General features: G+C 52.8%; 1 protein-coding gene across 5 annotated transcripts in view; it reads left to right on the top strand.

Moving 5' to 3' along the window:
• ZZEF1 (zinc finger ZZ-type and EF-hand domain containing 1) overlaps window positions 1-26,748 on the top strand; it is a 56,674-nt gene that overhangs the window by 26,150 nt on the left and 3,776 nt on the right. For 2 of the 5 annotated variants that reach the window (XM_072618930.1, XM_072618933.1), the window contains exons 33-53: window positions 2,039-2,168; window positions 2,255-2,393; window positions 9,554-9,719; window positions 9,804-10,066; window positions 11,074-11,180; window positions 11,597-11,702; window positions 13,761-13,885; window positions 14,625-14,902; window positions 15,069-15,243; window positions 15,402-15,534; window positions 16,055-16,251; window positions 16,528-16,647; window positions 16,745-16,906; window positions 17,654-17,754; window positions 18,355-18,490; window positions 18,573-19,178; window positions 19,699-19,867; window positions 20,786-20,884; window positions 22,189-22,354; window positions 24,408-24,561; window positions 24,909-24,980. In XM_072618930.1, coding sequence (XP_072475031.1) covers window positions 2,039-2,168; window positions 2,255-2,393; window positions 9,554-9,719; window positions 9,804-10,066; window positions 11,074-11,180; window positions 11,597-11,702; window positions 13,761-13,885; window positions 14,625-14,902; window positions 15,069-15,243; window positions 15,402-15,534; window positions 16,055-16,251; window positions 16,528-16,647; window positions 16,745-16,906; window positions 17,654-17,754; window positions 18,355-18,490; window positions 18,573-19,178; window positions 19,699-19,867; window positions 20,786-20,884; window positions 22,189-22,354; window positions 24,408-24,561; window positions 24,909-24,980 — 3,604 coding nt within the window. The remainder of the gene's footprint in view (window positions 1-2,038; window positions 2,169-2,254; window positions 2,394-9,553; window positions 9,720-9,803; window positions 10,067-11,073; window positions 11,181-11,596; window positions 11,703-13,760; window positions 13,886-14,624; window positions 14,903-15,068; window positions 15,244-15,401; window positions 15,535-16,054; window positions 16,252-16,527; window positions 16,648-16,744; window positions 16,907-17,653; window positions 17,755-18,354; window positions 18,491-18,572; window positions 19,179-19,698; window positions 19,868-20,785; window positions 20,885-22,188; window positions 22,355-24,407; window positions 24,562-24,908; window positions 24,981-26,748) is intronic. The other 3 variants (XM_072618932.1, XM_072618931.1, XR_011969216.1) reach the window with 3 other exon arrangements.

Here is a 26,748-nt window from a genome sequence, read left to right as displayed (position 1 = left end):
CCCATGAATGGCATGCTAGCCCTGAGCTAACAGGGAAGGAGCATGTATTGGGAGCTTATTATATGCATATCTTAGGGAATCTGGGCCCTCAAACCCAACTGTCAGTCAGAGGGAGAGGGCCAAGCCTCTGTGTGTACTGGAGAGCTATGGGATGGGGCAAACGTCTCCTCCTGAATTCCCACCAGCTGTGGGAACTGTTGCCTGTCCATATAGGCAGCTTCCCAGGACGATGGCCCAGGATGTTGGGCTGGAAGCTGGGCTGCTCCTAAGGCTGTGGGGATGGGGTTCCCTGGGATAGGCTGCCTCCTTGCTGTCCATGAGTGGTACTTAGTTGGGAGTTGGCGGGGATAGCTGGCCAATTCTCCACAGGAGGAGGGCTCCAGGAGTGGCTGGGCTTGGGACAGGGAGGGGCACCATCCTTCCCAGGGCTCTTGTGCTTCTGTCTGCCTCTTGGTGGCCATCACTCAGCAGCTGCTGCTCTTGAGGGTGAGGGCACTGGCCCATTGTCTCTCTGTGATGGTTGGGGGCTGTCTGGGGGTGCAGGGGAAACTGCTTTTCCCACAGCTTCTAGATTCAGGATCCCCATCTGTTTTACCCTCCCCTGTGGACATTCACTGGCTGGGTGAACCTGGTTCTGGGTGCAGAGCCCATCCCAAGCTTTGTGGGTGGAGGTGAGGGATCTCTCAGGTGGGTATGGCCAGTGGCCAGCACAGTCATGGTAAAGTTTACCTAGGTTGTCAGACGCTACTTGACAGAGTCTCTACTTTTTTTCCGGAAGAGAAGTTACCTCATCCTGGGGTTGGATGGCAGCTTGGAGATGCATCTTGAATGGGGCCCCTGGGGTCAGCGCTGGGTTCTGTTCCCCCTTTTCATCAGGGAAACCAATGATAATGAGAGATGGGGGTCAAAAACATTCCAACAGATGCCCCAGGTTCCAGCCAAGGGCTCACGATTCAGATCCCAGACTCGGTTCCCTTCCACCTTGGAATCTCTGTGCTTTGATGAGGTGCCACTGTTGGGAGAGGGTGCAGAGGGTGGAACTTGGCTGAACTTGAAGGCAGGAGGGTACAACTCGATGATACCCCCCACCCCCTGCATCACACTTACTGGCAGGATGGCCAGTCAGTGCAGCTGGCTACGCCTCTAGCACTGAGGCCCAGATCAGCCTCGGGGCACGTGAGCTGACAGGATGATGGCAAAGCCCCCATCAGTGCAGTTTCTCAGTCATGGAAAGATCCGCCGTTGGCTCCCTCGTTCTGGTCTCTTCTCTTCTTCCCTAGTGGCACAGTCCCAGCCGAAAGCTTTCCGGGCACTCTGGCCACTATGTACCCCCAAGTACCCCCTGTAGAGCTAACGCCACACCTTCAGTGACTGTGGGCAAGTCACTTCACCCTGTCTGCCCCAGTTTCCTCATCTGTAAAATGGGCTGGAGTGGAAAATGGCAAGCCGCCCCAGCGTATCTGCCAAGAAAACCCCAAATGGGGTCACAAGAATGACTGAAAAACTACCAAACCACAAACCTCATTGGCTTTCTTGACTCCAGACCATCTCCCTCTGCTCTGCTCTCCTATGGCTGACTGGGTCTTCTTTCTAGGGCAGAGGTGCCACTCTCCACAGCCGGCTTGACTGACTCCCTCGGGCCCCTGGGCTCCAGTCAGCCTCCTGTGTCAGCCACTGCCTTTCTGGCCTTACACACATCATTTCCCTCTCCATACTTTGTTGCTGTCCCTTCGACTGCCCTGTCTCTGTTGTTGCCTGTGCCTCGGTGTCCCTCATTTCCTCCAAAGTTGAGAACTTCTCCCTGCACACCCCTGCCAGCGCCTTCCCTCTCAGAATCACTTGTGTGTGTTTTTTCTGCACTGAAATGTTTGTACGTTATTTCCTCCCAGGGGGAGGGACTGCTTCATTTCTGTCATGGAGTCCCTAGTGCTCAGTGTGTAGTTGGTGCTTCATAAAGACCAGCTGATCAGTCGATCTGTCCGCTGTGTATGTTGCCTGCCTTCTGAGCCCTGTGTCCTGCTGCGTTCTCTCCTTTCAGCCAGTGGAGCGAAGAAGAGGAGCTGGCTTCCTACAAACAGATGTCGGAGTGGATGGAGGAGTGCCAGGATGGGATGTTCGAGGCCTGGTACGAGAAGATTGCCCAGATGGACTCTGACAAGCAGAGGAAGGTGTGTGCCTTGGGCGGTCCCTGGAGTGGTGGCCTTGCCACGCTGCTGGCTGCCCCTCCTCAGCGGCACGGTGTCTGCCTTTGCAGATGCACATGTTCATTGCCCGCTACTGCGATCTCTTGAACGTGGACATTTCCTGTGATGGGTGTGATGAGATTGCCCCCTGGCATCGCTACCGCTGCCTCCAGTGTCACGACATGGATCTCTGCAAGACTTGTTTCTTGGGTATGGTTCCCTGGGTGGGAGCAGGATGCTCTGCGCCAACTTGGCTGCTCACTTCTGAGCAGGTGCCCCACCTCTGGGAGTGGGGCTTGGGAGGGTGGCATTCCACCTGGGAAAGCTCTGCTCTCCCAGGCCAGGCCATCAAAGGTGATGACCCTGGCAGATCCACCCCAACAGCCTGGACTGCCTCTCCTTGCCCCCATGTGGAGCAGAGAGTGCTGGACATGGAGTCAGGAAGACCTGGACCAAAGTCCTGCCTTGGGTCGCTCCTTTCTAGCTCAGACCTTGAACACGGCAGTTCATGTGTCTGATCCTCAGTCCCCTCATCCATGACTGGGGAGAACAGTGTCTTCTTCTTAGGATCATTAGACTCTGATGAGAGAATGCTCATGAAACCTGTTACTGATCTCAAAGGTCCGTGTTCGTTGTCATTGGTGTGCTGCAGCTGTGAGCTCCAGAGGAAAGGAGGCTGTAGGCCTGGCCTTTGGGTGGGTGCCATCATACAGAAGTGGGTCTGGAGACTGCCTACATGGGCTTGAGGTGGACCTTGGAAATGTAGGCTTTTCCATGCCATGCATTGTGGATTTTCTGAGCCCTGCCTGCTCAGAGCACCCAGTGCGGCCCTGAAACCCAGGATATGAGGCCTTGAGGACCACTGAGTGTTCTAGATTGGCCTTTCATTTGGAACACTGATTACCAGCTTGAGTGGCCCTCATTGAACCAGCCTCAAATTCACTTAACTAGGCTCTTTCCACTGACCATTTTGTCTTGCCCCCTCTCTGGCACCATGCTGGTTTCACATGCTTGTCATCCTGGGCTTGTTCTTGGTAATGACCATCTCCCTTCCTCGGTGTTCAGTCACTCTTACATACTGTGTGCCAGAGTGTTTACCTGGACTCACTTTTTCTGTCCCCTACCCTAGGGTCCCAGGGCCTCTTACCCATTTGTGGTGCTCTGGCAAGGCTTTCTCCTTGATCCTCAAGGAAACCAACAGTAGAAGATGGGGTGGTTCTACCTTCTTCCTCTTTACCTTCCCATTTCTTCCCTCCCTTTCTCTCCATTGTTCCTCTGTCCATTCCACACAGTGAGCCTGTCCCCCGGCGCACTTTGCCAGGCTGACGCAGCTGGAGGTTTGGACACTCCTCTTGACTTTTCCATCAAGTGTGTGGGTCTCTTGTGGGCACCCTGGCTCTCCTCAGGAGCTCCTCCTACAGGCTGACTCTTGACTTCCCTTCACACCCCCTCGGTCTCTGGAGATCACTTGAGAGTGTCCCTTCCCTTTTAAGCTGACTTTGCTTATGGAGCTGTAGGTAGACCTTGGCCTTCTATGGATTCTTTCTTTACTTTTTTTTCTTTAAAAAAATTCATTTTTAGCTTTCATTTAAAAGGTATTGAGTTCCAAATTTTCTCTCTCTCCAGCCCTTCCCCCACCCATTGAGAAGACAAACTATGATAACAATTATACGTGTGAAATCATGCAAATCACATTTCCATATTAGCCATGTTGCCAAAAAAAAGTTATCCTTCATCCTACATTCCGACTCCATAGGTCTCTCTGAAAGTGGGGAGCGTTTTCCCTCATGGGTCCTTTGGAACCATCTTCGATTGGTGTCTTGATCAGGGTAGCTCAGCTTTTCCTAGTTCTGTGCAGCGTTCTCCTGGTTCTGCCTCCCTCACACACGTCTTCTTGGGCTTCTCTGAAATCATTCTGCTCATCATGTCTTATAGAGCATGGGGTATTCCATCGTAGCCATATGCCACAGCTGACAGGCATCCCTTCCGTGTTCACTTCCTTGTCACCACGGAATGAGCTGCTGTAAATACCTTTGTAAGCCATTTTCCCTTTATTCGTCCTTGGCGTACAGACCTAGCAGTGGTATCGCAGGGTCCAAGGTCTGCGTAGCCCTCTGGGCGCGGCTCCAAACCCAGAACGGTTGGATTAGTTGGCAGCTTGACTAACAGTGCACCAGTGTCTGGGTTTCCCCGTTTCTCATCCAGCAGTTGTCATCTTAGCCAGTCTGATGGGTGTGAGGCGGCTCCTCGGAGCTGCTGCAGTTTGCCTTTCTCCAATCAGGAGTGATTTAGAGCATTTTTTATAAGACTTGAAAGCTTTGATTTCTTCTGAAAACTTCCTTTTTATGTCCTTTGACCATTTGTCATTCGGGGAATGGCTCTTATATTTATAAATTTGGCTCAGTTCCCTGTAGAGGTGAGAAATGAGACCTTTATCGGAGAAACTTGGTGTAGAACTTTTTCCCCAGTTTTACTGATTTCCTTCTAATTTTGGTGCATTGGTTTTATTTGTGAAAAATGTTTTCAATTTCATGTAATCAAAGTTTTACTTCCCGTAGCGTACTCTGTCTCATGTGGGTCATAAATTCTTGCCTTATTCATATATCTGACAGGTAAAATTTTCATTGCTCTCCTAATTTGTTTATGATATCACCCTTCTTGTCTAAATACGTTTTGACCTTACCTTGGCATGTGCCAAAATGTTTTCCTAGCAATTTTTGGTTAGTTTACCAGTGGTTTAATTTTTTTTCCATAAAACTAGCTAGTTTTATTTATTAGTCGTTTTTTTCTAAGCTTTCAATTGTATTAATCCTTTGATTTTTTCAGGATTTCTATTTTGGTGTTTAATTGGAATATTTTTAATTTTTCTAGGGTTTTTTTTTAAGTTTTGTGCTCAGTTCGTTGATTTGCTCTTTCTTTTATTGATATATGCATTTAGAGAAGTCAGTTTCCTCTTAGCTCTGCTTTGGCTACATCCCACAGATTTTGGTACGTTGTCTCACTTGTCATTGTCTTTAATGAAATGATTGTTTCTGCGATGTGGTTTTTGACCCACTCATTTTTTAGGATTATTTATTTTTCAACTAGTTTTTAATCCATGCTTCCAAGGCCCTTTATTGAGTGTAATTTCCATTGCATTATGGTGAAAAAACCATTACCTCATGGTAACCATCACGTTTAAAAAAAAGGTAGATGTTTGAGCTTTCCTTTGTCTGTTTGTGAGGATTTCCATGATCAGTTTTTGTGAAGGTGCCACGCCCCACGCCTGAGAAAAGAGGCCTCTCAGATGTAGCTTTCCTAAGCTTCTGTTTATCTCTTTTATTTGATTGTTAGCTTTATCTGGTTCTGAGAGGGGGAGTTGAAATCCCCCACAATTCATTTAGCTTTTATTTTTAATTTGGTTGCTCTGCCATTTTAATATGGATATTCCTTCATGTTCCTCTGATTATCTCTTCCAATCAGGTGTCTTTATGCTTTTGTCTTGTCTGAGATCATAACTGCTACCCCTGCCTTTCTTATTTCATCTGAACCCCAAGAGATTCTGTTCCAGCCCCTGATTCTAACTCCGTGTGTGTCTGTTTCAAGCGTATCTCTTGCCAACAGCATGTTGAGTGCTGCTTTCTGATCCATTCTGCTGCTGCCATTTTGCGGGTGAATTCATCCCATTCACAGTTACGGTTGCTAACTTTGTATTTCCCTCCATCCTGTTTTCTTCTGTTGTTTTCTCTTTCCTTTTTGCTCTGTTTGTCCTCAGAAGTCTGTATTTGCTTCTGACCACTGTCTTCTTTAATCTACCATCCCTTTTATCACTGCTACCACCACCACGACCTTTCTTTTAACCCTTTCCCTTCCTATTTCTTTTTGGGTAAAATAGATTTCTCTACCCAGCTGAGAGGGTGTGGGTACCCGTGGTGCATGTTCTTCCATCTTTGAGAGTGAGGTTGAAGTGCTACCCTCCACCCCCCATTTCTCCATCCACTCTAAAAGCTTTTTTTTGCACACCTTCTCTAACTCGAATTATTTTCCCCATATTTCTCTCCCTTTCCCCTTCTCTTAGTGCATTCCAGTCTTACCCCTTCCTTAAAAAAAAATTCATACCAATGTAATAGACGCACTCCCATACCCTCCATGTAAAATCCTTTTAATTGAATGAAGTTCTTAGAGGTTACACGTATCATCTTTATATAAAGGAATGGAAACAGCTTAACCTTATTGAATCCTTTATGATTTTTTTTTTTTACCTTTTATGGTTCCCTTTAAGTCTTATATTTAAATAGTCACAATTTCTTTTTAGCTCTGGTCTTTTTTATCAGGAATGCTTGAAAGTCCTCTATTTCATAAAGTGTCCTTTTTTTTTCCCCATGAAAGATTATACTCAGTTTTGCTGGGTAGGTTTTTCTTGGTTGTAATTCTAGCTCCTTTGCCTTCTAGAAAATATGTCAATCCCTTTAATGTGGAACCTGCTAAATCTTTTGTCATCCTGACTATGTCTCCATAATATTTAAATGGTTTTTTTTTCTGCCTGCCTGAAGGCTCTTTGACCTCCCAGCTCTGGAATTTGGCTGTCAATATTCCTGGGAATTTTCATTGTGAGATCTCTTTCAGGAGGTGAGTGGTGGATTCTTCCAGTTTCTGCTTTACCATCTGTTATAAGATATCAGTGTATCTTTCCTTGATATTTTCTTGAAAAATGGTGTCTAGGCTCTTTTTTTGATCATGGCTTTTGAGCAATCCAGTAGTTCTTAAATTATCCCTCTTTGATCAGTTTTACATGTCCATTGTTTTTCCAGTAAAATGTTTCATGTTTTCTTCTATTTGTTCCTTTAACTTTGATTGTTTCTTGGTATCTCATGGAGTCGTTAGCTTCCACCTACCAGTCCTGATTTTTCCTGAATTGCTTTCTTGAGCGACCTTTTGTGTCTCTTTTTCCATTTAGCCAATTCTGCTTTTTTGAGGTGTTTTTTTTCCATTACTATTCCTAGTGCCTCTTTGACCAAGCCATGAGTTCTCTTTTCATAATTCATAACGCCACTCACCTAACACAGAGTGACTGTAATTACTAAATAGTGGTTGTTTCTCTTTTACCCAGGAACCCTGAGGGTCTTCCCCTTTTTTTTTATTAAAGGGGCCACCCCTTCAGTAAGTACTCAAAGGAGCTTATTGATTGAATGGGTGTCTCTCACTCAAAGTGAGAATGTGATAAGACCTTAGCCTGAAAGGGCCAGGGTCTCACTTTGCATCCTGGGCTGTCTCGGGTCTTCCTGATGAATACCTGGTCGCTGGGTCCAGATGGCTCAGGAGGAGAAAGTGAGGCTGGTGACCAAAGTCAGCTGCAAGTCATGTTATCATCTCGATGGCATGGTCCTCTTTGAGAACAAAGGACAAGCACATTTCCCTTTTCATAACTGTTTAGCATCTCTTTCATTTCCTTTACCACTTTTCCCTCTTCCACTCTTTTCTTTTTCTTTGCTTCTTTCTGGAATTCTTGTTGGGTTTGGGTCTAGTGCTCGTTTTTCTTTGAGGCTTTGCTTGTAGGTGTTTTGGATAATGTTCTTCCTCTGCCGCCATAGTAGCTCTTTAGGGTCAGGTTCTTTTACTGTTGTTGTTTCCTCATTTTTCAAAGCTGTTTCTTGACTTTGAACTTTATGTTCAAGTTGGGCTCTGCCACTCTGGGGACAAGGAGGCGCTGTGCCAAGCTTGAGCCTTTTTTGTACTGCTGTTTTCAGAGCTTTTTCTGGGGGTCTGCATGTGGTCGGTGCTTCTGAGCTGATGTGATCCTGGGAGACCCTGCTTCTCTGCATCCACAAGCTCTAACGCTCCTCTTTGATGTGGAACTGTGAGCTAAGAATGGGCAGAGGCTGTGGAGTTGCTTAGCCCCGGGGCTCCCAGCAATCTCCTTGGGATTCATCGCCAGCTCCCCTTTGTCGTCTCTGGTCTGCCACCCCCCACACTACTATCACAGACTCTCCTGCCAACTTCCCCCAACCTGTCATTGGCCCTGCCATCGGATTCCCCTTCCTTGTCTCTCAGAGACTCTGGGACAGCACTTCCCTTCCTGGGGTTTCTGTCACTTTGACTTGGACCCTAAATATCACTCTCAGTCAAAATTGGGGCCTTGGAAATGGAATGCCCAGAAAATGACCCAAGGCTGTGCCCTCCCAGCACCCATCAGGCCCATTGCAAGTCAGGGTGCCACATTGGGCACGTCACTTTCCTGTTCCCCATCTTTCTCCCATGCTGCCTAGTCTCTGTCCAGGCGGTTCCTTTGAATAAGTGGTTGCTGGCAGTCTCTATGCTCAGGGATGCCCGGGTAGTGCTTCTGTCCTCATGTCAAGAGCTGCAGGTGGTGCCCTTAGAGGGAGTTGGGGCCTGGGAGGTGTTGTCTGGCACCAGTCTTCTCTGTGGGGAGGCTTCTTTGTACAATTCAGAAATCATAGATTTGTACGTAGAAGGACCCAGAGAGGTCATCAGGGCTGGCCAGCCCCCTCGTTTTATAGGCCCAGAGAGATTTGGATTTGAAACTTTGGAGTAAGCTGTTCATTTCCCTTCTAAGCTTCAGTGTGCTCATCTCGAAAATGGAGACAGGAGTGCCCTTGGGATCTCTGGGCAGGGTCATATTTGCTGAGGGCCTCCCAAACAACCAGGAACTGTTGGGTACAGGCTCCTCCTACCTTTGCCGTGGGATACACACTCTCGGAAGATAGTTGGGCAAATGAGGAATGAATTACAAGTACCCAGGGCCTTGATTTCATGCTGTGAGGCATGAGGCACCAATGTTGGATTGGAATCATGGCTCTAGGGCCCACACTGTCTGGTACACCATGTTGCCTTTGTGTGAGGGACTCCATCTGCAGGAAAATCTATTTTTCCCCACCATTCTCTGAATAATGCCACATTTGTAGACACAGTCCCTAGGAGACTGAGTTGACATCTGCACCGAGCCTGATGGAACAGGCCTGTCTCTGCACCCCAGGGGTTGTGTTCCCCACCTTGGACCTGAGGAGGAGCTGGGGACTTGAGTGGGCACAAGGGAGCTTGAGTGGTGCAAGTCTCAGCTCCGGTACAGCATTCCTCCCAGAGCAAGTTGGGCAGGAAGTGCTTCAGGGTGCTGCAGGCAAGGGGCCTAGGCCAGGCCTGGGGGTTGCAGATGCAGAAGGGGACAGGTGGGAGCGGCTGGCTGTGGGAGGCCTGGAGGAGAGTCTGCAGGGGTCTGGCCATGAGGAGACTGGGCTCTGCACCCTGCTGGCCCCAGCCTCCCCTAAATACCTTCTGACTAAGCTCTGCCACAAGAACCCCAGGTTCATCCTATGCTTCAGATGGACTGGTCCTTGGGAGCCATGGTGTCTGACTTCCACCTACCCTGTCCACAGGCGGGGTGAGGCCCGAGGGCCATGAGGATGACCATGAGATGGTGAACATGGAATACGCCTGTGACCATTGCCGAGGGGTGATTGTAGGCCGCAGGATGAACTGCAACGTGTGTGATGACTTTGACCTCTGCTACGGGTGCTACTCAGCCAAGAAATACTCGGCCAGGTACTTCCCCTAGGCTCCTGAGTGGGCATAGCCAAGCCCCTCCTCCTCCAGTCCACCTGTGCCACACGTGTCTTTCTTTTGCAGCCATTTACCCAGCCACGGCATCACAGTCTACCCCATGGTGACAATCCGCACCAGTGACCGCCAAAGGCTCATCCAGCCCTACATCCACAACTACTCCTGGCTGCTCTTTGCCGCTCTGATGCTGTACAGTGCTGACCTGGCCAGTGGAGGTGAAGTTGAAGGGGAGAAGCCAGGCACTGAGGCCCAACAGGCTGCTGTTGCCCTCCAGGGTCAGTGCCTGCAGCTCATCGGAGACTGCCTGGTGAAGGCACAGCGGGCCAAAGGTGAGGCCCTGCCTTCCCTACTCCCCACAACCAGATTGTTTGTTCCTAAACTGACCTTTGGGGCATCCCCTGGTATAGTCTGGGGACCCTGCCTCAGCATCCTGGTGTAGGCGTGAAACATAGGATGCCAATTCAGTGGAAGTGCCCTTGGAAGCCCAGTACCCACAAGGCAACGGCGGTGCTCAGCTCAGGCCTGTGGGGCCCTGGGCGGCCTGTTCCGAGTCCCCAGGCCTGGTGTGAGCTCACAGGAGCAAAGCCAGCCTCCTGTCTCCCAAGAAAGCTCATCCCAATGTATGGGAAAAAGTGATTCCTGGGTGGCGGATGCAAGAATTCATTAGACTTGGTCATTAAGGACTTGGCAGGAGGGATCCAGTAACTCCTAATCCCTGGCATTGTTGCCCAGGCCTCTGCCTACATCATCTCATTCGTATCCAAAGTGTCCCACTGAACCAGCTGCCACCAGGTTGGTGAGGTGTCCTTTTAAGTCAGGCCTGCACAACCCGTGGCACATGGGTTGCTTAGGGCCTGCAGAAATGTAGAGGAAAATGTCCTTTGTATGTAGAGGAAATCCTTTGGCAGGTTGTGTGTTATGCAGGCCTGTTTCCAGCCATGAAAACCTGTAACAGGCTTTGGGGGCACTGGAGGTGGGAGTGGCAGATGGGTGTATATGCATGTGTATGCGTGCATGTGCACACACACGCAGCATCTGGTCCGTGTCTCTGTGGGCAGTGTCTGGAGGCTCCAACCATTCTGATCGAGTCCATTTGCTGAGAATGGAAATGAGTGGCCGGAGGCTCAGACTCTCAGCTCTGATGTCCCCCCCACCCTCCACACCCACCATGTGCCCTTGAGCCTGTTGGTAGTCAGCAGAGACTGGAGAAGCCTGCATCATATCAGAAAGGTGCTGCGGCGGTCCTCTGTGGGCTATGAGGCCTGATGGGAAGAGGACATTCTCTTTGGGGGCCTCAGCTTCTTGGCCTGAATCTCTCTTTTTTGTGTGTTGCCAGATGGGGACACATCCTTGGAAAGCAAGATCTCTGTCAGCTCTTCTCGAGATGGTGCTGTGGAGATGGGGGGTGAGAAAGCTGCCAAGGAGATGGGCAGGGCAGACCAGGTAAGCAGGTGATTCTTAGAACCAAAGGTCACCCACCAGGAGCTCTCAGGGAGATGCTGTAAGGTGTGTCTGTGCCCGACACTGGCCCTAGCTCCCCAGACGCTACCGCAGAAACAGGAACACTTATTGACATGGGGGTCATTGGGTCAGCCTTCTTAGTTCCTGGATGATGGCAGGAACCAGATGTCACAACTGTGAGGAAGCTCTTTGTGCAGACATTCCCTGCAGCCTAAGACTGGGGGCTACCAGTTGGGTGCACCCGGGAGGAGTTGGCCTCAGGGGACTGGCATCCTGGAGGCTTTGGCTGGACAGGGGAGCATCCTCAGGGACCCCTTGCATAGGGAGCCAGCAGGAGACTTCCCAGACACTGCAGTATCTGAAGTTGCAATGCTTTTCACTTGTTTTCCAAATTTCAGGGCCAAGGAGATGCATGCCATGAAACGCTCTCATCAGGGGGCGGAAACGAGAGTCAGTGTTTGGGCCAAGCCTCCCTTGATGCCACCGATGTCACCGGACTCCCAGGTAGAGCTCATTTCTCCCTTCTTGCTGTCGGTTGTTCATGTGACACTGATCACACATCATCTTCCCTCTCTGCCTTCCCTTCTCTTTGTCTGGTGCACTCCCAGAAACTGGCCTGTTGTAAGCCAGGCCCTTGTCTCTGGTCCTCCAGGGCCTCGTGTTCTGGGGGATGGGGAATGAGCTGGTCTTGTGACACCCTCCATCACGTCTAACAGGACCAAGTGTGGGAGTGATGAAGGTGGTCTTGGGTTGGGGCTCCCCAAAATGGGGCGGCCGCAGCTCTGGGGATTCATCTGAACAGGTCTGTTGGGTGGGCAGGCCAGGCCCACCCCCTGCGCTAGCCACGTCCTCCTCCCTTCCCGTCTTGTTCCATCTTCTCAGAGCTTGGAATCACTCTCCCTCAGGGTCCATGACACACTGAGGTTATCCTCCATCCCCCTCTCAGCTGAGAGCCTCACCTGCTGTCTCAGGTATCTGCCTTCTGCCTCTGGGTCCCCCCAGGCCAGGCACAGCCCTCTGTGGGCCCCACTGGGATCACCCTGTGTCACAGAAGACATAGCAGGCACTGAGTGGGACAGCCCCAGGAGGATTTTCTGTGGTGGAGATGCCTGTTTCTGGGTTCCCTGAAGGAGCCCCTTGATTGTGATCCTCAGGCTGTCCCCACATACTCTCTTCTCCCAAGCCCTGATTCCTGTTCTGATGAGCCCTCCTGCCCCTGCTGGCCTCTCCTCTTGCAACCTTGCCCTGGGCATCCCGGGCATCCTGGATCATCCCAAGGAGCCCTCCCTCCCTTCCTTCTTCTCCTTCCCTTCCTCCCTCTTTCCCTTCCCTTCCTTTCCCTCCTTTTCTTCTGCTCTCCTTCCCTCCCTTTCTCTCTCCTTACTCTGTCCTCCCTCCCTCTGTCTCCTTCCCTTCAGGGCTGGGTACCTAAAAACAGCAATCCTTGCCCCCAGGAATAACATGTCTGTAAGTGAGGAAATTCAGAGGAAGCCCCAGCTAACTAAACTAGAGGTAATTCAGGAGGAGAGGCTTTGTGTAGAAGGGGGCTGAGCTAGCTGTTGAGGGAAAGGACACCTGGAGCACCTCACCGTGGGTCTGTTGTTGAAAGCCTCACCTTTTCTCTGTTTCTGACTCTGGTTTGTCACCCGGCAGTGTCTGGGCCAGCTGGTCGGAGTGCCTGGGCAGAGCGCTCATACCCTTGCTGTGATGCCGCCCCATTCTCTGATCTCTCTGCCCCTCTCAGCCTGCCACTCAATCAGGACTCCAGAATCCTGACCATACCTTATGCCCTTGGGGGTCTCACCACCTGGCATCCTGGGTTGACTGTTCCAGGGGACCAGCTGGTCAGCTGTGTAGACTGGGCCCAGCATTAAGGGTCTTGCTTGTTGCTCCTGACATGGCAGGGATGCTGTGAGCACAGGGTCCTCCACGGGTGTCTCTCGTTCCATGATGGGCCCATCTTTCTTGACGTCATTGCCCTTTGAGGCCTTCCCCTGCCCAGGCTCTTTGGGCCTTAGCCAGGGGTCTGAGGTGAATGCCCACGCTCATCTTCTTTCTCCTACTCTCTAGGACCAAACACTTGTCCTATGCGGATGCGCTAAGCCAAAGCACGCACTGGCTCCTCCACTCTTCTCTCACTTTTGTCAGGGGCCATAGGTCAGGCACTGCCTTGACCTCAGAGAGGCTCATCTTAACCATGTTTTCGTCACTGAACTTGACTCTGCCTCAGTTTGTACAAAACTTGGCTTGATTCTCATCGTCCCAAGTCCTTTTGCTGCTGCGCTACCATGGGCGCTGCCTGGGCATGTTTACCTGCTGCCCCGTGACCGGCCAGCCAGGGAGGAGCTGTCCTGGCCTCTGCTGCCGTTTGGGGAGCAGAGCCGGACTGTTGCTGGGTAGGGCCATCCGGAGGGCCTTGTGCTCTTGGAGGGCTGGGTGGGTGCACCACTGTTCTTGTGAGGAGTCCAGGGATGGCTTTTAGGGCGGACGGCTCCCCATCACGGCATCACTGGAGTAACTTGGATGTTCCTAAGTATCTGGTTACCTGATTCTTCAATACAGGTCCTTCATCTTTGAAGACAGTGGAGGAAAAATTTGTCGCCCTGAGCCCTGAGCACGTGTTTGCAGAATGTTCCCAGAAGAGAATCTTGGGCTTGTTGGCCGCCATGTTGCCACCTTTACAATCAGTGAGAAGCCTAGGGGACCATGGCAGGGCAGGGAGTCCTGGGTAGATAAGGGAGGGGAGGGGCTTGTCACCCTGGCTTTTATACTGGAATAGAGATTTTGGAATTCATTCATGTGTACCGGCCATGCATTGGCCATCACCAGTCGTGGCTACTTAGCTCAGCTGCTTGGGAGGAGGAGGAAGAATTAGGAAGTTGGTGCTTCTCTGTAACCTCAGGGCTGTATTGAGCACCACCAGTGGATAAAGAACTGGGGGAGAACATGGAGCCCCACATCTGTCCAGGGAGACCTTTGAGTGCATGAACTTGGCTGCTGACTGTGGGCTTGTAGCCTTGTCTGAGTAGACACAGGGCACCTTATTTTGAATTTTAATCGTGTTTATTGTAGAAAGCGAATGTGTTCGCATCAGCCCATAGCTTAAAAACTAATAAATTTGAGGTGAGCTGCCATCTGGTGACTTGTCAAGGGTTGGCCTTCAAGTGAAAAAAGACCTTTACTCGAATGTTGTCCCTGACCCATGGAAACTGTCCCTTGACCCCTCCGTACCTGACTGCCTTCTTTAGACGCAGAAGGCATTCTCTACACATGTCCCCTCCTGGCAAGTGCAGCTGAGCCGCAGTCCCTTCTCTTTAGCTTAGGAAGGCAAATTGTCACAGCCCACCCTGAGTGGTCAGCAGCTGGGTATAGCTGGTGCTTCCCTGCCTTTCCTGGGTGTGATGGGTGCTTCCTTTCTTCTTGCAGGGCTCCACCATCTCCTGGGCAAACCTGGAACATATTCTGCCTCTGATGTTCCAAGTGGTGATCTCGAATGCGGGTCACCTGAATGAAACTTATCACTTAACCCTGGGCCTGCTGGGCCAATTCATCATCCGGCTCTTGCCAGCACAGGTGGATGCTGCAGTGACGATGGCCCTCTCTGCCAAACACACCCTGTTTTCAGCAGGAGACGGGTCACCTGTGCCTGAAGGCTGGAAGACGGTTCACCTGCTTTTCAGTCTGGGAGCTGTGTGCCTGGACAGGTGAGCTCTGATAGTGCATCCCAGTGGCATCTTGGTTGTTTTATGTAGTCAGTCAGCTCCAAGATGTGGTCATTTCAATAGCTTGGGGGCTGAGGAACGTGTGGAAGGGGCTTTGGGTCCCCCTGGGTGGATGAGGCCTCACTGCCCTCTCCTCTCGGTCCGGCAGCCGCGTGGGCCTGGACTGGGCCTGCTCCATGGCAGACATCCTGCGTGCCTTGCACGGCTGCGCCAGGTGGCATGGCGTGGTGGCAGCTTTCACGGAGCATTGCCTGAAGCAGCTGCCCTGCCAGCTGAAACACACCAACATCTTCACACTGCTCGTGCTCGTGGGATTTCCTGAGGTGGGTCTCTCTCCACCAGCCCTCAGGCAGCAGGATGCCTAGAACGTGGATAGAAACTGGGGGCTAAGGAGCAGGAGTCCAAGCCTGACTGGCCATGGGCAAAGACTGGGATGTGGGATGGGTAGCTATGTGTCCATCATGGCCCTTCTGTCTCCCAGGTGCTGTGTGTGGGTGCACGCTCCGTGTACTTGGACAACGGCAACGAGCCTCATGATGTGATTGTCCTGAAACACTTCACGGAGAAGAGCCGGGCTGTTGTTGTGGACGTCAAGACTCGCAAGCGGAACACAGGTTCTGATCGTGACTTGTGATGTGAGGGCGAGACAACCAAGAGAGCTTGGGACTCCCCACAGGGTCCCCCTTTCATTGCCCCCAGCACTGACTGGGGAGAGGTAGAAGGCCAGTGGTCTCAGCAATAGCCAAGATTTGCTGACTGCTGGACTTGGGCCTTCACTCGGTTCCCCAACAATGGTGAAAGTGGGGCTGTGATTCTTCTCCCCATCTTACAGATGAGGTCAGGGCATGAAGCAGGTGGTCTTCCCCACTCCCAGTCCATCGCTAGGGCATGGGGCCAAAGGGAAGTAGGCTCTTCCTCAGGGCACTTAGAGTCTGTACCCCCCCTAGAGAGACAGATGCAAAGCCTGGACGAAGTAGAGGTTCCAGTGGGGAGTCTCCCTGGAGTCAAGGGAGAACGAAGCACAGCCCATACAATGAGGGCTCGTGCCACAGACCTCCTCCCTGGGAGGTGTCTGAGCAAAGTTGGACTTGTTAGAGAGGGTCTCCTCATGATTCCCTCTCCTCCTCATTTCAGTCAAAGACTGCCAGCTGGCACGGCCATGTGGCCAAGGAAGCGTGGCCTCATCCACACCGCTAAGCTCACACCTACAGTACTTCACCTCCATCAGCAGCCAGCTTCTGCGCAGCTGCCTGGACCACAGCTGCTCAGAGGCTGTAGAGGCCACGTGGGTGCTGTCCTTGGCCCTCAAAGGCCTCTACAGAACCCTGAAGGTGAGAGGCAGGGCCCCCTGTGAGAAACCATGGGCTGGGTGGAAGGGTGAGTGTCTGTGTGTGTGTGATCGTAAGATGATTGTGTGTGTGTGCGTGTTTGTATGTACATGTGTGATTGTATGTGTGAGCCGGGGCTAGTCCTTCTGGATGAGGGGCTGCTACCCCATGTCCACCCCCCCATTCCCCCTCCCCAAAGGCATTTGAACCACGGGTTCTGTGACCCGGTGGCAGCCTTACAAGGCCTCCTGGGTCAACACCTTGCCCTCCACATGATAGGCACACAGCTTTGAAGGAATCCACACGGTCTTCCTGGAGTCAGGGTTACTAAAGCTGCTAGTGAAGAAAGGTAGCCGAGGCACCGGCTTCAGTAAAACGTGGCTTCTACGGGACTTGGAGGTGAGGGCCTGGAATGGCGTGAGATGGGCAAAGGAGACTGGAGCCAGGTCCCATGCTGGGCTCTGTCTTAGGCCAGCCTCGACTTTTGTTGTGGCAGATCCTGTCAGTCCTACTGTACTCGTCCAAGGAGTTGAGCAGCAGGGCCCCACAGGAGCCAGGGGCTGGGCCTCTGCAGCCAGGCAGCCCTCCCGGAGACACAGGGCAGAGCAAGCCCGACCCGCTCGAGGGCCTGGATGAGGCCACAAAGGTCTGTTTTCTGGTACGTTCCTTCCCAGCCCTACTGCACAACAGGGTGTTGACTCCCAGGGGAAGGGGACATTGTGATGTCTGTTGGGACATTGACGTGTTTGGAGCCAGAAGGACCCGGAGTGCGAGTTCTGCCTCGGCACATCCTGGCTATGCCTACTTGGCCAAGGGCCATGTGGGCAGAGCCAAGCAGCACCAGCCATCCACCAGACCTCTGCTCCCTGGCTGGGGCCTGGGCCCCCTGGCCTCCTTTGGCATCCTTCTTTGGCTGTGAGCTAGATCATTGTGGATTGAAATAGTATATTAATTTGAGGGGCTTGGGGGTTTGGGGCAGGCAGAGAGAGCTCCTTAAGGAGCTGAGGGACCAAGCAGGTCAGGGGGGGCTTCTGCCCCTGCCCAGAGTCTCCCCAAGCAGCCCCCAGCTCTGCTCGCCTCTAAGACCCCCATGCTCCATCCATCAGGCCACACTGCTCTGATTGTTTCTCCTGTGGTGGAAAGTGGGTGCCCATGTTTTCATCCCGTTTCACCCCTGATGATTGGCCAACTTGCATTCTCTAAATCCACATTCACTTTTGAATCACCAGAAGGGGGCATGTTACCTCACCCCCAGGAAGACTCCGTCCTCCTCAGCCTTGGGGCAGACCGCCCACTCGTCTCTCTGTCTCTCCTCCTCGCTTATTTTCTCCCTCCTTTTATTTCTGCCTCCTCTCTTTCCTTCCCTCTTCCCTTTTTCTCATTCCTTCCTACCTTGATTCTGCAGATGACTCATGATGCCCTGAATGCCCCTTTGCCCATCCTCCGGGCCATGTATGAGCTGCAGATGAAGAGGACAGAATCCTTCTTCCTGGAGGTTCAAAGGAGGTCAGGAAACCAAGGAGGAGAGTGGAGGGGGGTGGGCACACAGATGTCGAGGCATCCTGTGGCCCTTCAGGTGCAGGCACCATAGGAGTGCTGAGATGCACCCTGCCCTAGGGGAGCTCATTTTCTGGGGGGATACCCTATAGATCCACATGATCTGGGGCCCTGCCCCTAGAGACCAGCTTACAATGGAGAAAGGGATGTGGGTCCCAAGGCTGGCTTGGCCACTGAGCCATAATGGAGCCCTTCCCCTTCCCAGGACTATGAAGGTCGGGCAAGCAGACCCTGGCACCAGGGACCCTTGGGATGCTGGGAGGATAGAGGTTGAGTTCTTGTTTTGCGTGAGACATGAATGCGTACCAGGAAAGAGCCACTGAAATGTTCTGGGGTGGACTGGGTGCATCCCAGCATTGCCTGAACACTTTGCTGATAGAGCCCCCATTGTACAGATGAGGAGACTGAGGCAGCAGGCAACAGTGATGGAACTTTTGGGTGAGGGGGCACCCAGACCTGGATCTGAACTCTGTTCTCAGCGGCCCCAGGCCTGGCAGGTTCTGCCGCCTGGTGCATTTTGCCCAGAAGTGTGTGGTCTCTTCTTCAAAGGTTTGATGGGGATGTGATCACTACTGATGAACAGATCCGGACCCTTGCCCAGAAGTGGCAGCCTCGGAAGCACCTGCAGCTGGAAGAGCCAGCCTCGCGGGCCGTGGACACGGATGTGACAGTCCTGCCATCCTGGGTGGGTCATCCAGCCCCTTGGACTCCGCTCACGGTGTGGGCCCCGTAGAGGCAGGGTCTTGACGACGGGCTCTGTGTTGCAGTCAAAGCCTGCGACCTGTGACCGTGTGGCTGAAGAGTCCGACCCTGTGACTCAGAAGTTGATCACCAGCACTGAGGGTGACCTGCAGCTCAGCTACGCCAAGCAGCGCCGGGCCAAGAGTGCTGGGCTCTTGCACAAGGAACTGGGGTCTCAGGCCAAAGGTGCTGCCCGTGCCTACCTGCACCGTGTGAACGAGGCCACTGCCATCCTCTATGCCCGGCACGTGCTGGCCTCACTCCTTGCCCAGTGGCCGGAGTCCGTGCCCATCACTGCTGACGTCCTGGAGCTCAGCAGCCCCGCCCAGATGGCCTATATCCTGGACATGCTCATGCAGTTGGAAGAGACGCAGCTGTGGGAGGAGGTGAGGGGTAGCCGGGGTGAGAGATGGGACTTTCCCCTTCCCCTGTACCACTGGCACTGGCAGATGACATGGCTCCCCAACATGCCTCCTTGCCTCTCACAGATCCTGCACAAAGTGCTCCGTGGCTGCAGCGAGGACATGCTGGGCCCCATGGCACTCGCGGCTTGCCACTTCATGGAGGAGCCAGGGACAGCCGTACAGGCACGCGAGTCCAAGCACCCATACAAAAACAACACCACCTTTGAGGTACATGTGGACAGCAGATGAGGCGGGGAGCTCAGAGTGCAGAGAGAGACAGAGAGACCAGTTGGGCCCATGGGGTCCAAAGGCTGCCCTGCTCCAGGATGCAGAGTCTTTTACCATCTACAAACAGTGGTTAAGTGCCTACCGTGTGCCAGATACTGGATTAAGCTATGGGGGTGCCCATAAAAACAGCTCTTCCCCACCCATGCCCTGGAGCTCACAGTTGAGTGGGGGAAGATCAAAAAAGTCCCAAAGAGGGAGAAAGTTGTGTGGAGCCCCTGGCCCTGCCCTGCATTCAGCCAGTTCAGTCTGGTGGAATAGTGAGAAGCATCCTGGACAGGAAAGCATGGGTGGAAGACCAAATGTCCCAAAGTGGGGAAGCTGGGGGGGGGGGTCCTGGGGCATGTACAGAGGAGTCTGGCAGGTGTCCTGTTGCAGGACCAGCCCTGGCACCGAGATAGCCAAGTGTCTGTGGGGAGGGTGGACGTGGGAAACTTCCTCCATTTGCTCTGTGCCCTCCCAGGACAAAGTTCACATTCCTGGTGCCATCTACCTCTCTGTGAAGTTTGACCCGCAGTGCAGCACCGAAGAGGGCTGCGATGAGCTCACTGTGTCCAGCAGCAGCGACTTGCAGCAGGACCGCCACAGCTTTAGCGGCTCCTCACAAAAATGGATAGATTTTGAGCTTCCAGGTAGTCAAGACATATATGCAAAATCTGAAATTGGAGTGTTGGGAAGGGGGCCTCCAGAGGAGGGAAAAGGCTGCCTGGCATGTTGGAGGATCTCCTGCTAGGTGCCCGTGTGGTGGGCGCCTGGGACAGTTCCAGGCTTGGAGCTGGAAGTGCCCCGAGAGAACATCTGATCTGGCTGTACCTCCCCCCTCCTTCTGGCCCAAGGCCCTACAGAGGGTGAAGAGCACGCCAGGGCTTATGCCCAGTTCCTCCAGCTCCAGATTCTGGGGGCTGGTCCAGGCGGGGACTTGGTAGAGCATTGGGAGGTTTGCAGGCACTGGTTAGCACGAGACTTGGCTTAGACATTGAGATGTGGACTGTTCAGTGAGTCCCCCATGGTCCTGCAGCTCAGTAACTCCCTGGTCTCTGGTTACCCCAAGTCTCATGTACTTCGCTTAAGCTGGGCTGCGTGCGTTTCTTGCCCAAAAACAGTGTGTGGGAATTTCTGTGTTATCTTTGTGACAGATGGAGTGGAAGTTATTACTTCTGTTCTCCAGATGAGGACACTGACTTGGTCTTGTCCCATAACTAGCTAGTACGTGCCAGAGTAGGATCTGAACCTAGGCCTGTGCTGTTTCCAGGGTATCCCATTCACTACCTTCTTGGAGCATATTAGGTTCAGTCTGTCAGCCGAGGGGGTTCTAGGTAGGAGGTTGTAGGGTTCTGCAATTCTTGTGATCTTGGGCACTGGGGAATGTGACCCCAGGCTTGGGCTGGGGCCTGCCTGTAGAAGAAGGCCCTTGCTAATAGCTCTCTCAAGATGGGGTGAGCTGGTTGCCTGCAGGAGGGAAGATTTTCCCCATCACTAGAGGTCTCCCTGCAGAGGTGGGAACCCCTTGGGGGAGGCCTCATCTCTGCTTTTGGCTCGACTCACCACAGGAGACACGCTGTACTACAGATTCACATCTGACATGAGCAACACGGAGTGGGGCTACAAGTTCACCGTGACCGCAGGACATCTCGGCAGATTTCAGACAGGTAGGGCTGCCATCCCTGACCCAGAGAGCCTGCCTAGAGGGTGTGGATCCGTCTTCTCTGATCAAACACCTGCTGAGGCATCTGTGTGCCCAGCACTGTCTCGCCCACCCAGAAGAAGCCCTAGTATCTACACTAGACTCACAGTGATGCCTCTTCTTGTCCACGCTTGACAGGCCAGAGAAGGGATGCCTGACTTAGCGCCCCTAATGACCAGTGTTTTCTTGCTTTTCAGGATAGTATCTTTAAATGTTTTTTTTAATTATGGCCCTTCCCTGAATGAACTGTCCAGAACAGCTTCAGGTATAGCCAGTCTTTGAACGGCTGCAGAGTGCAGCCCCTGTGGGACCTGGCGTCAGCCTCTTCTGCCTCTGGCATGTGCTGGCAGTGTGTCCTGGGGCCAGAGCCTTGTTGCCTCTATGCATCCACTTTGTTCACTTGTGGCCACTGCCCTCATCACCACATCCATTCCAGTTCCTTGGCTATCCCTCTAACAAGGAATGGGGGAAAGAGGAACAGCTGTGTGTGTGGGGCTACAGGGCCACGGAGAACCAGGGTCACGGGGAGCCAGGGTCACGGAGTGCTGTCTCTACAGTCAGAACATGGGCACCCAGGGACCCAAGCGTGGTCATGGGTATTCATGGGAGCATTTTGTACGGATCGTACTTTGCCTTCATGTTAGTAACCAGTGTGTGTGGCCGCCCCTTAGGCGCCGAATCTATTGTTGAGTTTTCACTGTTGAAAATAGTGTGGTGGGATGGTGCAGAAAAGCAGTCAATCATCAAATGGGCAGAAATAGGCCCCTGGTTGGATAGGAGGGTGACGGGAGAGAAGGCAGGGCCTGTGATGGACGAGCAGAGGTGGGGCAGCTGGGGAGGCCAGGGAGGACCTCCTCGGGAGGCTGTTTTGGGGGCACTGCCCTCCCCCGTCCTCCAGACTACACCCTCTGACCATGGGTGTCTTGTCATGGATTTCATGACCATCTGTGCTGATGGTCCTGCCCCAGCTTCTGGTGTCCAATCTCACATCACTAGCTGCCTTGTAGACATCCAACAGACATAAACCTCAAGGTTTGCAAGTCACCTTTCCCCCAAGCCCTCGGCTGCCAGCGCCTCCCCTGGGCCGCTGCTGTCACCTCTCCCCAACCACATGGACCCATATGGGTCAGAAGACCGTTGGCGTCATTTTGATCATTGATCTGCCGCTTGGTCCCAGCACCTCTCCACCCAACAAGCCTCATTCCTGGGGGGCTGTTTTGTTCCATTCGGTTACTGGCCCGAGCCGGCCCCTTGTTTTCTTCTTGCTAGGATTTGAGATTTTGAAGAAGTTGTTGTCTGAGGAAAGGACACGGCCACACCTGCCCCTGGCAAACATCTGGGCATGGCAGGTGGGCGTGGCCTGCCGCCAGACGGGTCACCAGCGCCTCAAAGCCATCCACTTACTTCTGAAGATGGTGCAGTGCAGCGCCCCCAGGTAGGTACACAGGTGTGTGTGTCCTGGACTCCAGGCCCTTGGAGGGGTCCCCTGTTCTACCTCGTTACACCCCATTCATGGCCACATCACACTGGCCCCCCTTTCTGGGAGATGTTTCCCACATGGCCCCTTGGAAATCCAATTCAGAAACAGGGTCAGGGGCCTGGAACCAACCAGCCAGAAAGCCCCCTCCCTGCGGCTCAGCGTCCTTAGCTGCAAGATGAGGGTGACTCCCCCATCTTACATTTCGGAGATCATGCCCCCAATAGCCTGAGCCTGTGGCTCAGATCGTGAATTCTCTGGAGTGTGACTGTCCTCCAGGGGGGTTTGCAGGCAGGGCTTGCTTGTCTCTCTTGGGGTGATTCAGATATGGAGCTTGGAAGGCCATGGAGTGTACGTGTGTTTGAGAATTCTCCCCTCACCCCTGTATGTTGGGGATGGGAGGTGTCTACTCTTCTCTGGGACATGGGCTACTTGGGAGACTTGCTTCTAATGGTCTGTGTCGCCAGAGACTCTTAAGTCCTTGGGAATGGGGAAGCTCGGTGGGGCAGTGGATAAGGTTCTAGGGCTACGGTTAGGAAGGCTTGAGGTCAAATCCAGCCTCAGACACTAGCTAGCTGTGTGATTCTGGACAAGTCACTTCCCTGTTTGCCTCAGTTTCCTTACCTATAAAATGAGCCCAAGAAGGAAATGGCAAACCCCTCTGGTATCTTTGCCAAGAAAACCCCAAATGGAGTTAAAGTCAGACATGACTGAAAATGGTTCAACCACAACAGGTACCACCTTCTTGGGAATTGTCTCTGTTGACCCTGAGACCAGAATGGAGAAGGGACATGAAAGGGGAGGGAGGGCCATAACATGACAGGTGCCTTCTGCCACGGGGAGGAGGACCAGGGGGGATAGGGTGGAGCCTGCTGTCAGGCAGAGCTGTACGACCATCTGTCTGTCCCAGAGTAGACCTGGGGCCACCCAGTCACTTGACAGGGAGCTGATGCTGGGGCTTCCTTCATGGAGCAGAGGTTGCTGAAGACCTTCCTAGCTCCAGCCTTCTGGGATTCTTTGGGGAAAGGATGCCCAGATGGTGGGTTTCTCAGTGGTGCCAACCAGCGGCCAGGAATTCAGAATTTGGGAAGGGGATAACAGATGGTTAAGAAGAGAATGTCTGAGAATGGATCATGGCTTAAAATAGAGATGCTGAACTTGGGCTGCACCTGCCAGGGGCTGCTGCCAATCTGATGACATAAAGGGAGGGAGTGGGAGAAAGGTCTGCAGACACCTGCTGTACTCGCGTTCAGCCATGCAGAAAAGGGGCCGTTTCCTCCATGTCTTGTCTCCCAAGCCAGGTGCCATCAGTGGGCACCCTCTGAACCCAGGTTGAGAAGCAAGCCCACCATGGTCTACTGCTAGGGGCGAGATTGGGCCACAAGCTGGGCAAGAACAGATGATAGGTGTGAGGGGCCAGTGGCATTGAGGAGCCTCATGGGTGAGGACAACGTGCAGGCAGAGTTGGGCCAAGTGCCCCGGACACTGACTGAAGTGCAACCTTGGCATCTCAGAGCCCCCAAGCTGGTCGGCCTTGGCACCCAGGAGCAGGTGGCAGACGAGTGCCACCATGAGCAGCCACTGCCCAAGTGTAGGGGGGTTCTCTCTGGGGAGATATATGGTCCAAAGAAGTCTAGGACAAGTCATGAACAGGAGTGAGAGAGCAGTGCAAATCAGCTGTACCCACACTGCTCGCTGCCCATGGTGGGCTCTCTAGTGACCCGGAAGGAGGCAGGTGTGCCAGGTACCCACACAACAGGTGAGGTGGGCAGGGCAGAGACTAGCCTCCTGAATGTCCTGCTGAGTCACCACCTTCAACTCCAGTCATGTCCTGGGGGCATCCCCTTTCTCCTGCCCCTATACCCCTTGGAAAGAAGGGGCTGGTCAGCATCCCCCACCCCCCACTGCTCCCTGGAGCTCCCTCGGGTCACCTCCTGCTGGATTGAAGAAGGCACAGGGTCGTGGGAGGTCATGCCCAATAACCCAGTCTCCTTTGGCCCTTCTGTTCTAGTGACATCTGTGACCTCACCCTGCTCAAGCCCCTCTGGCAGCTTTTTGCCCAAATGGAAAAGGGCCTGTGCCAGGACGTGAGTCAGCCCAGTGTCCTCCTGCCCCTGCACCGGGCCCTCACAGAGCTTTTCTTCCTTACCGAGAACAGAGTCCAAGTAAGGGGCCTGTGACTGTCCTTTCCCCAAGCACCCCATGGGGCTGACCTGAGTGTCCAAACTGCGTGTAGGCAGGAAGGGGGATTGGGAAGCTGCCAGGAGGGACCTTGGTGGCCTTTGTTTCCAGGATCACAGAATCCTTTGAGCTGGCTGGCATCTCAGCAGCAGTGACCCCCCTCTCCAGCCAGGTGACAATGGCAGGTGATGCAACTTGCCTAATCTGTGGCAAAGGCACTGCACAGCCTGGTGTGGGACATGACTTCCCCAGAGGGAGGGCACATTCCAGTCACCCATCTGTTGCTGGGCTGACCCTCCCCCCACCTGACAGGGCTCGCTTCTGTCTACAGGAACTAGGCTGCTCCCAAGACTACATGCTTGCCTTAACAACAGACGACTACCTTCTCTGCTGCACAGCCCAGGTAAATCTGGGGATTGGGGAGGCAAGGATCAGCAAGGGGGAGGGGGTCCCACAGCACCTTTGCTCCTGGATTGTGTCCCCCTCAGAGAGAAAGAGAACCAGCCATAGTGTCTGATATCTGCTAGAACCTTCTCTCAAGACACAGCTGTGCCCCATGGAAGCTACTGGGAGACAGGAATCCTGGGGGAGCCCTGGAGCCCCAGTGCTCTGCACAGATTGGGGCTAGGCCTGAGAGGAGGCCAGAAAGATCCAGGAACCAGGGCCGGGGGCTGGGCCTGCTAAGCCCATCAGTGATAGGGAAATTGGGAGAAGGCCAACATCCCCATGTTTACAAAGCTTGCCAGTGAGGGATGGCAAGTGAACCACCAGAAACAGAAGGATGGGGTGCTTTTGAGCCGTCTGGTCACTTAAGGGTAGTGAAAGAGAGAGCCTCCCAAGGTTGGAGGGAGCCTTGGGTGCACAAGGGGGTCAAGAGAACCGGTCATTGGGCAGAAAGTAGGTTGAGATTCACTCCATCTGTTACTCACAAAAAGAGGAAGAAAGGAGAATGTATCTGTCTGGATCATAGATGTGAGGGGGGGGCACCAAATGTCAATCCAGCTAGAATAGAAGGAGATTTTGCAAAATTCATGTGATCCACATTTTTAACGAAAACATGATGTCCACAGTCTGAAGGGAACTCAGCCCAGAAGCATCAGTGTGATCCCTCCCCCCCCCCCAATTTCTTCACACGTCCACAGCCCGAGGGTATGAGCTACACAGATCTAGAAGAAAGTCAGAGTTAATCAAGAAGCCCACATGTGGGAAAACGTCCATCCGCTCTCTTGATTAGGAATGCTCCGTCCAAGCAGAAAATTGGCAGGAATCACTCCAACCAGGGCATGGGGAGCAGGGGGGTGCCGTTAGGGCTGTGGAGGCCTGAGAGAGAGGGATTAGGGGAAGAGAACCCCTGTGCCCCTCCCCCTCCCAGGTCCGCAGGAGAAGAGAACCTGCCTGCCTGAAATGCTTCACATCCCCCTCGTTCAAAATGTCAAAAATGCAAACTGGGGAGGCCAGCCCGGTGGTTCCTCACGAGTAGAATGAGCATGCTCAGGACATCAGTGATGAGTCTGAGGGGTGCTGGAAGGTGCCCGTTGAAGAAAGCAGCCAGAACAGTGATTTAAATAAATAATAATAAACATGGACAAGTTAATGAGCGAGAAATCCGTAGGAGAGGCCAGTAGTGGAGAGAGAAGTAGAGGCGAGGCTTTTCTAAATATTTTATTTTTTTCCAATTTATGTAAAAACAATTTTTAACATTCTTTTTTAAAAATTTTGAGTTCCAAGTTGTCTCCTCCTCTGCCCCCTCATTGAAAAGGCAAGCAATTTGATATAGCTTACACATGTGCAACCGTGCAAAACATTTCCATATTAGCCAGGATGTAAAAGAAAACAAGAAAAACTAAGAAAGCAGAAATGAGTCTGCTTCAGTCTTCATTCAGACTCCCTCAGTTCTTTGTCTGGAGGTAGAGAGCAGCGTTCCCAGCTGTTGGTCACACAGTGATCATCCTGCTTGTCATTTCTAATGATAGGATTCCCTCCTGTCCTCTGTCACGACTTGTTCAGCCATCCCCTCCACTCTTTCACCACCAAACGATCTCCATAAATATATTTGTTCAGATTGCTTCTTTGCCCTGACCATTTGGTGACCCTCGCGTAGGCTGGAGCATGCTCAGGCCAGTTTTCCCCCACGTGCCTTCCAGCTTTTGTCATCTTCCTTTCCTGTCATG

The sequence above is a fragment of the Notamacropus eugenii genome, chromosome 6 (genome assembly GCF_028372415.1).
Source record: "Notamacropus eugenii isolate mMacEug1 chromosome 6, mMacEug1.pri_v2, whole genome shotgun sequence".
Taxonomy (NCBI): domain Eukaryota; kingdom Metazoa; phylum Chordata; class Mammalia; order Diprotodontia; family Macropodidae; genus Notamacropus; species Notamacropus eugenii.
Note: the sequence above shows the minus strand (reverse complement) of the source record. Positions and strands in the feature narration are given on the sequence as shown.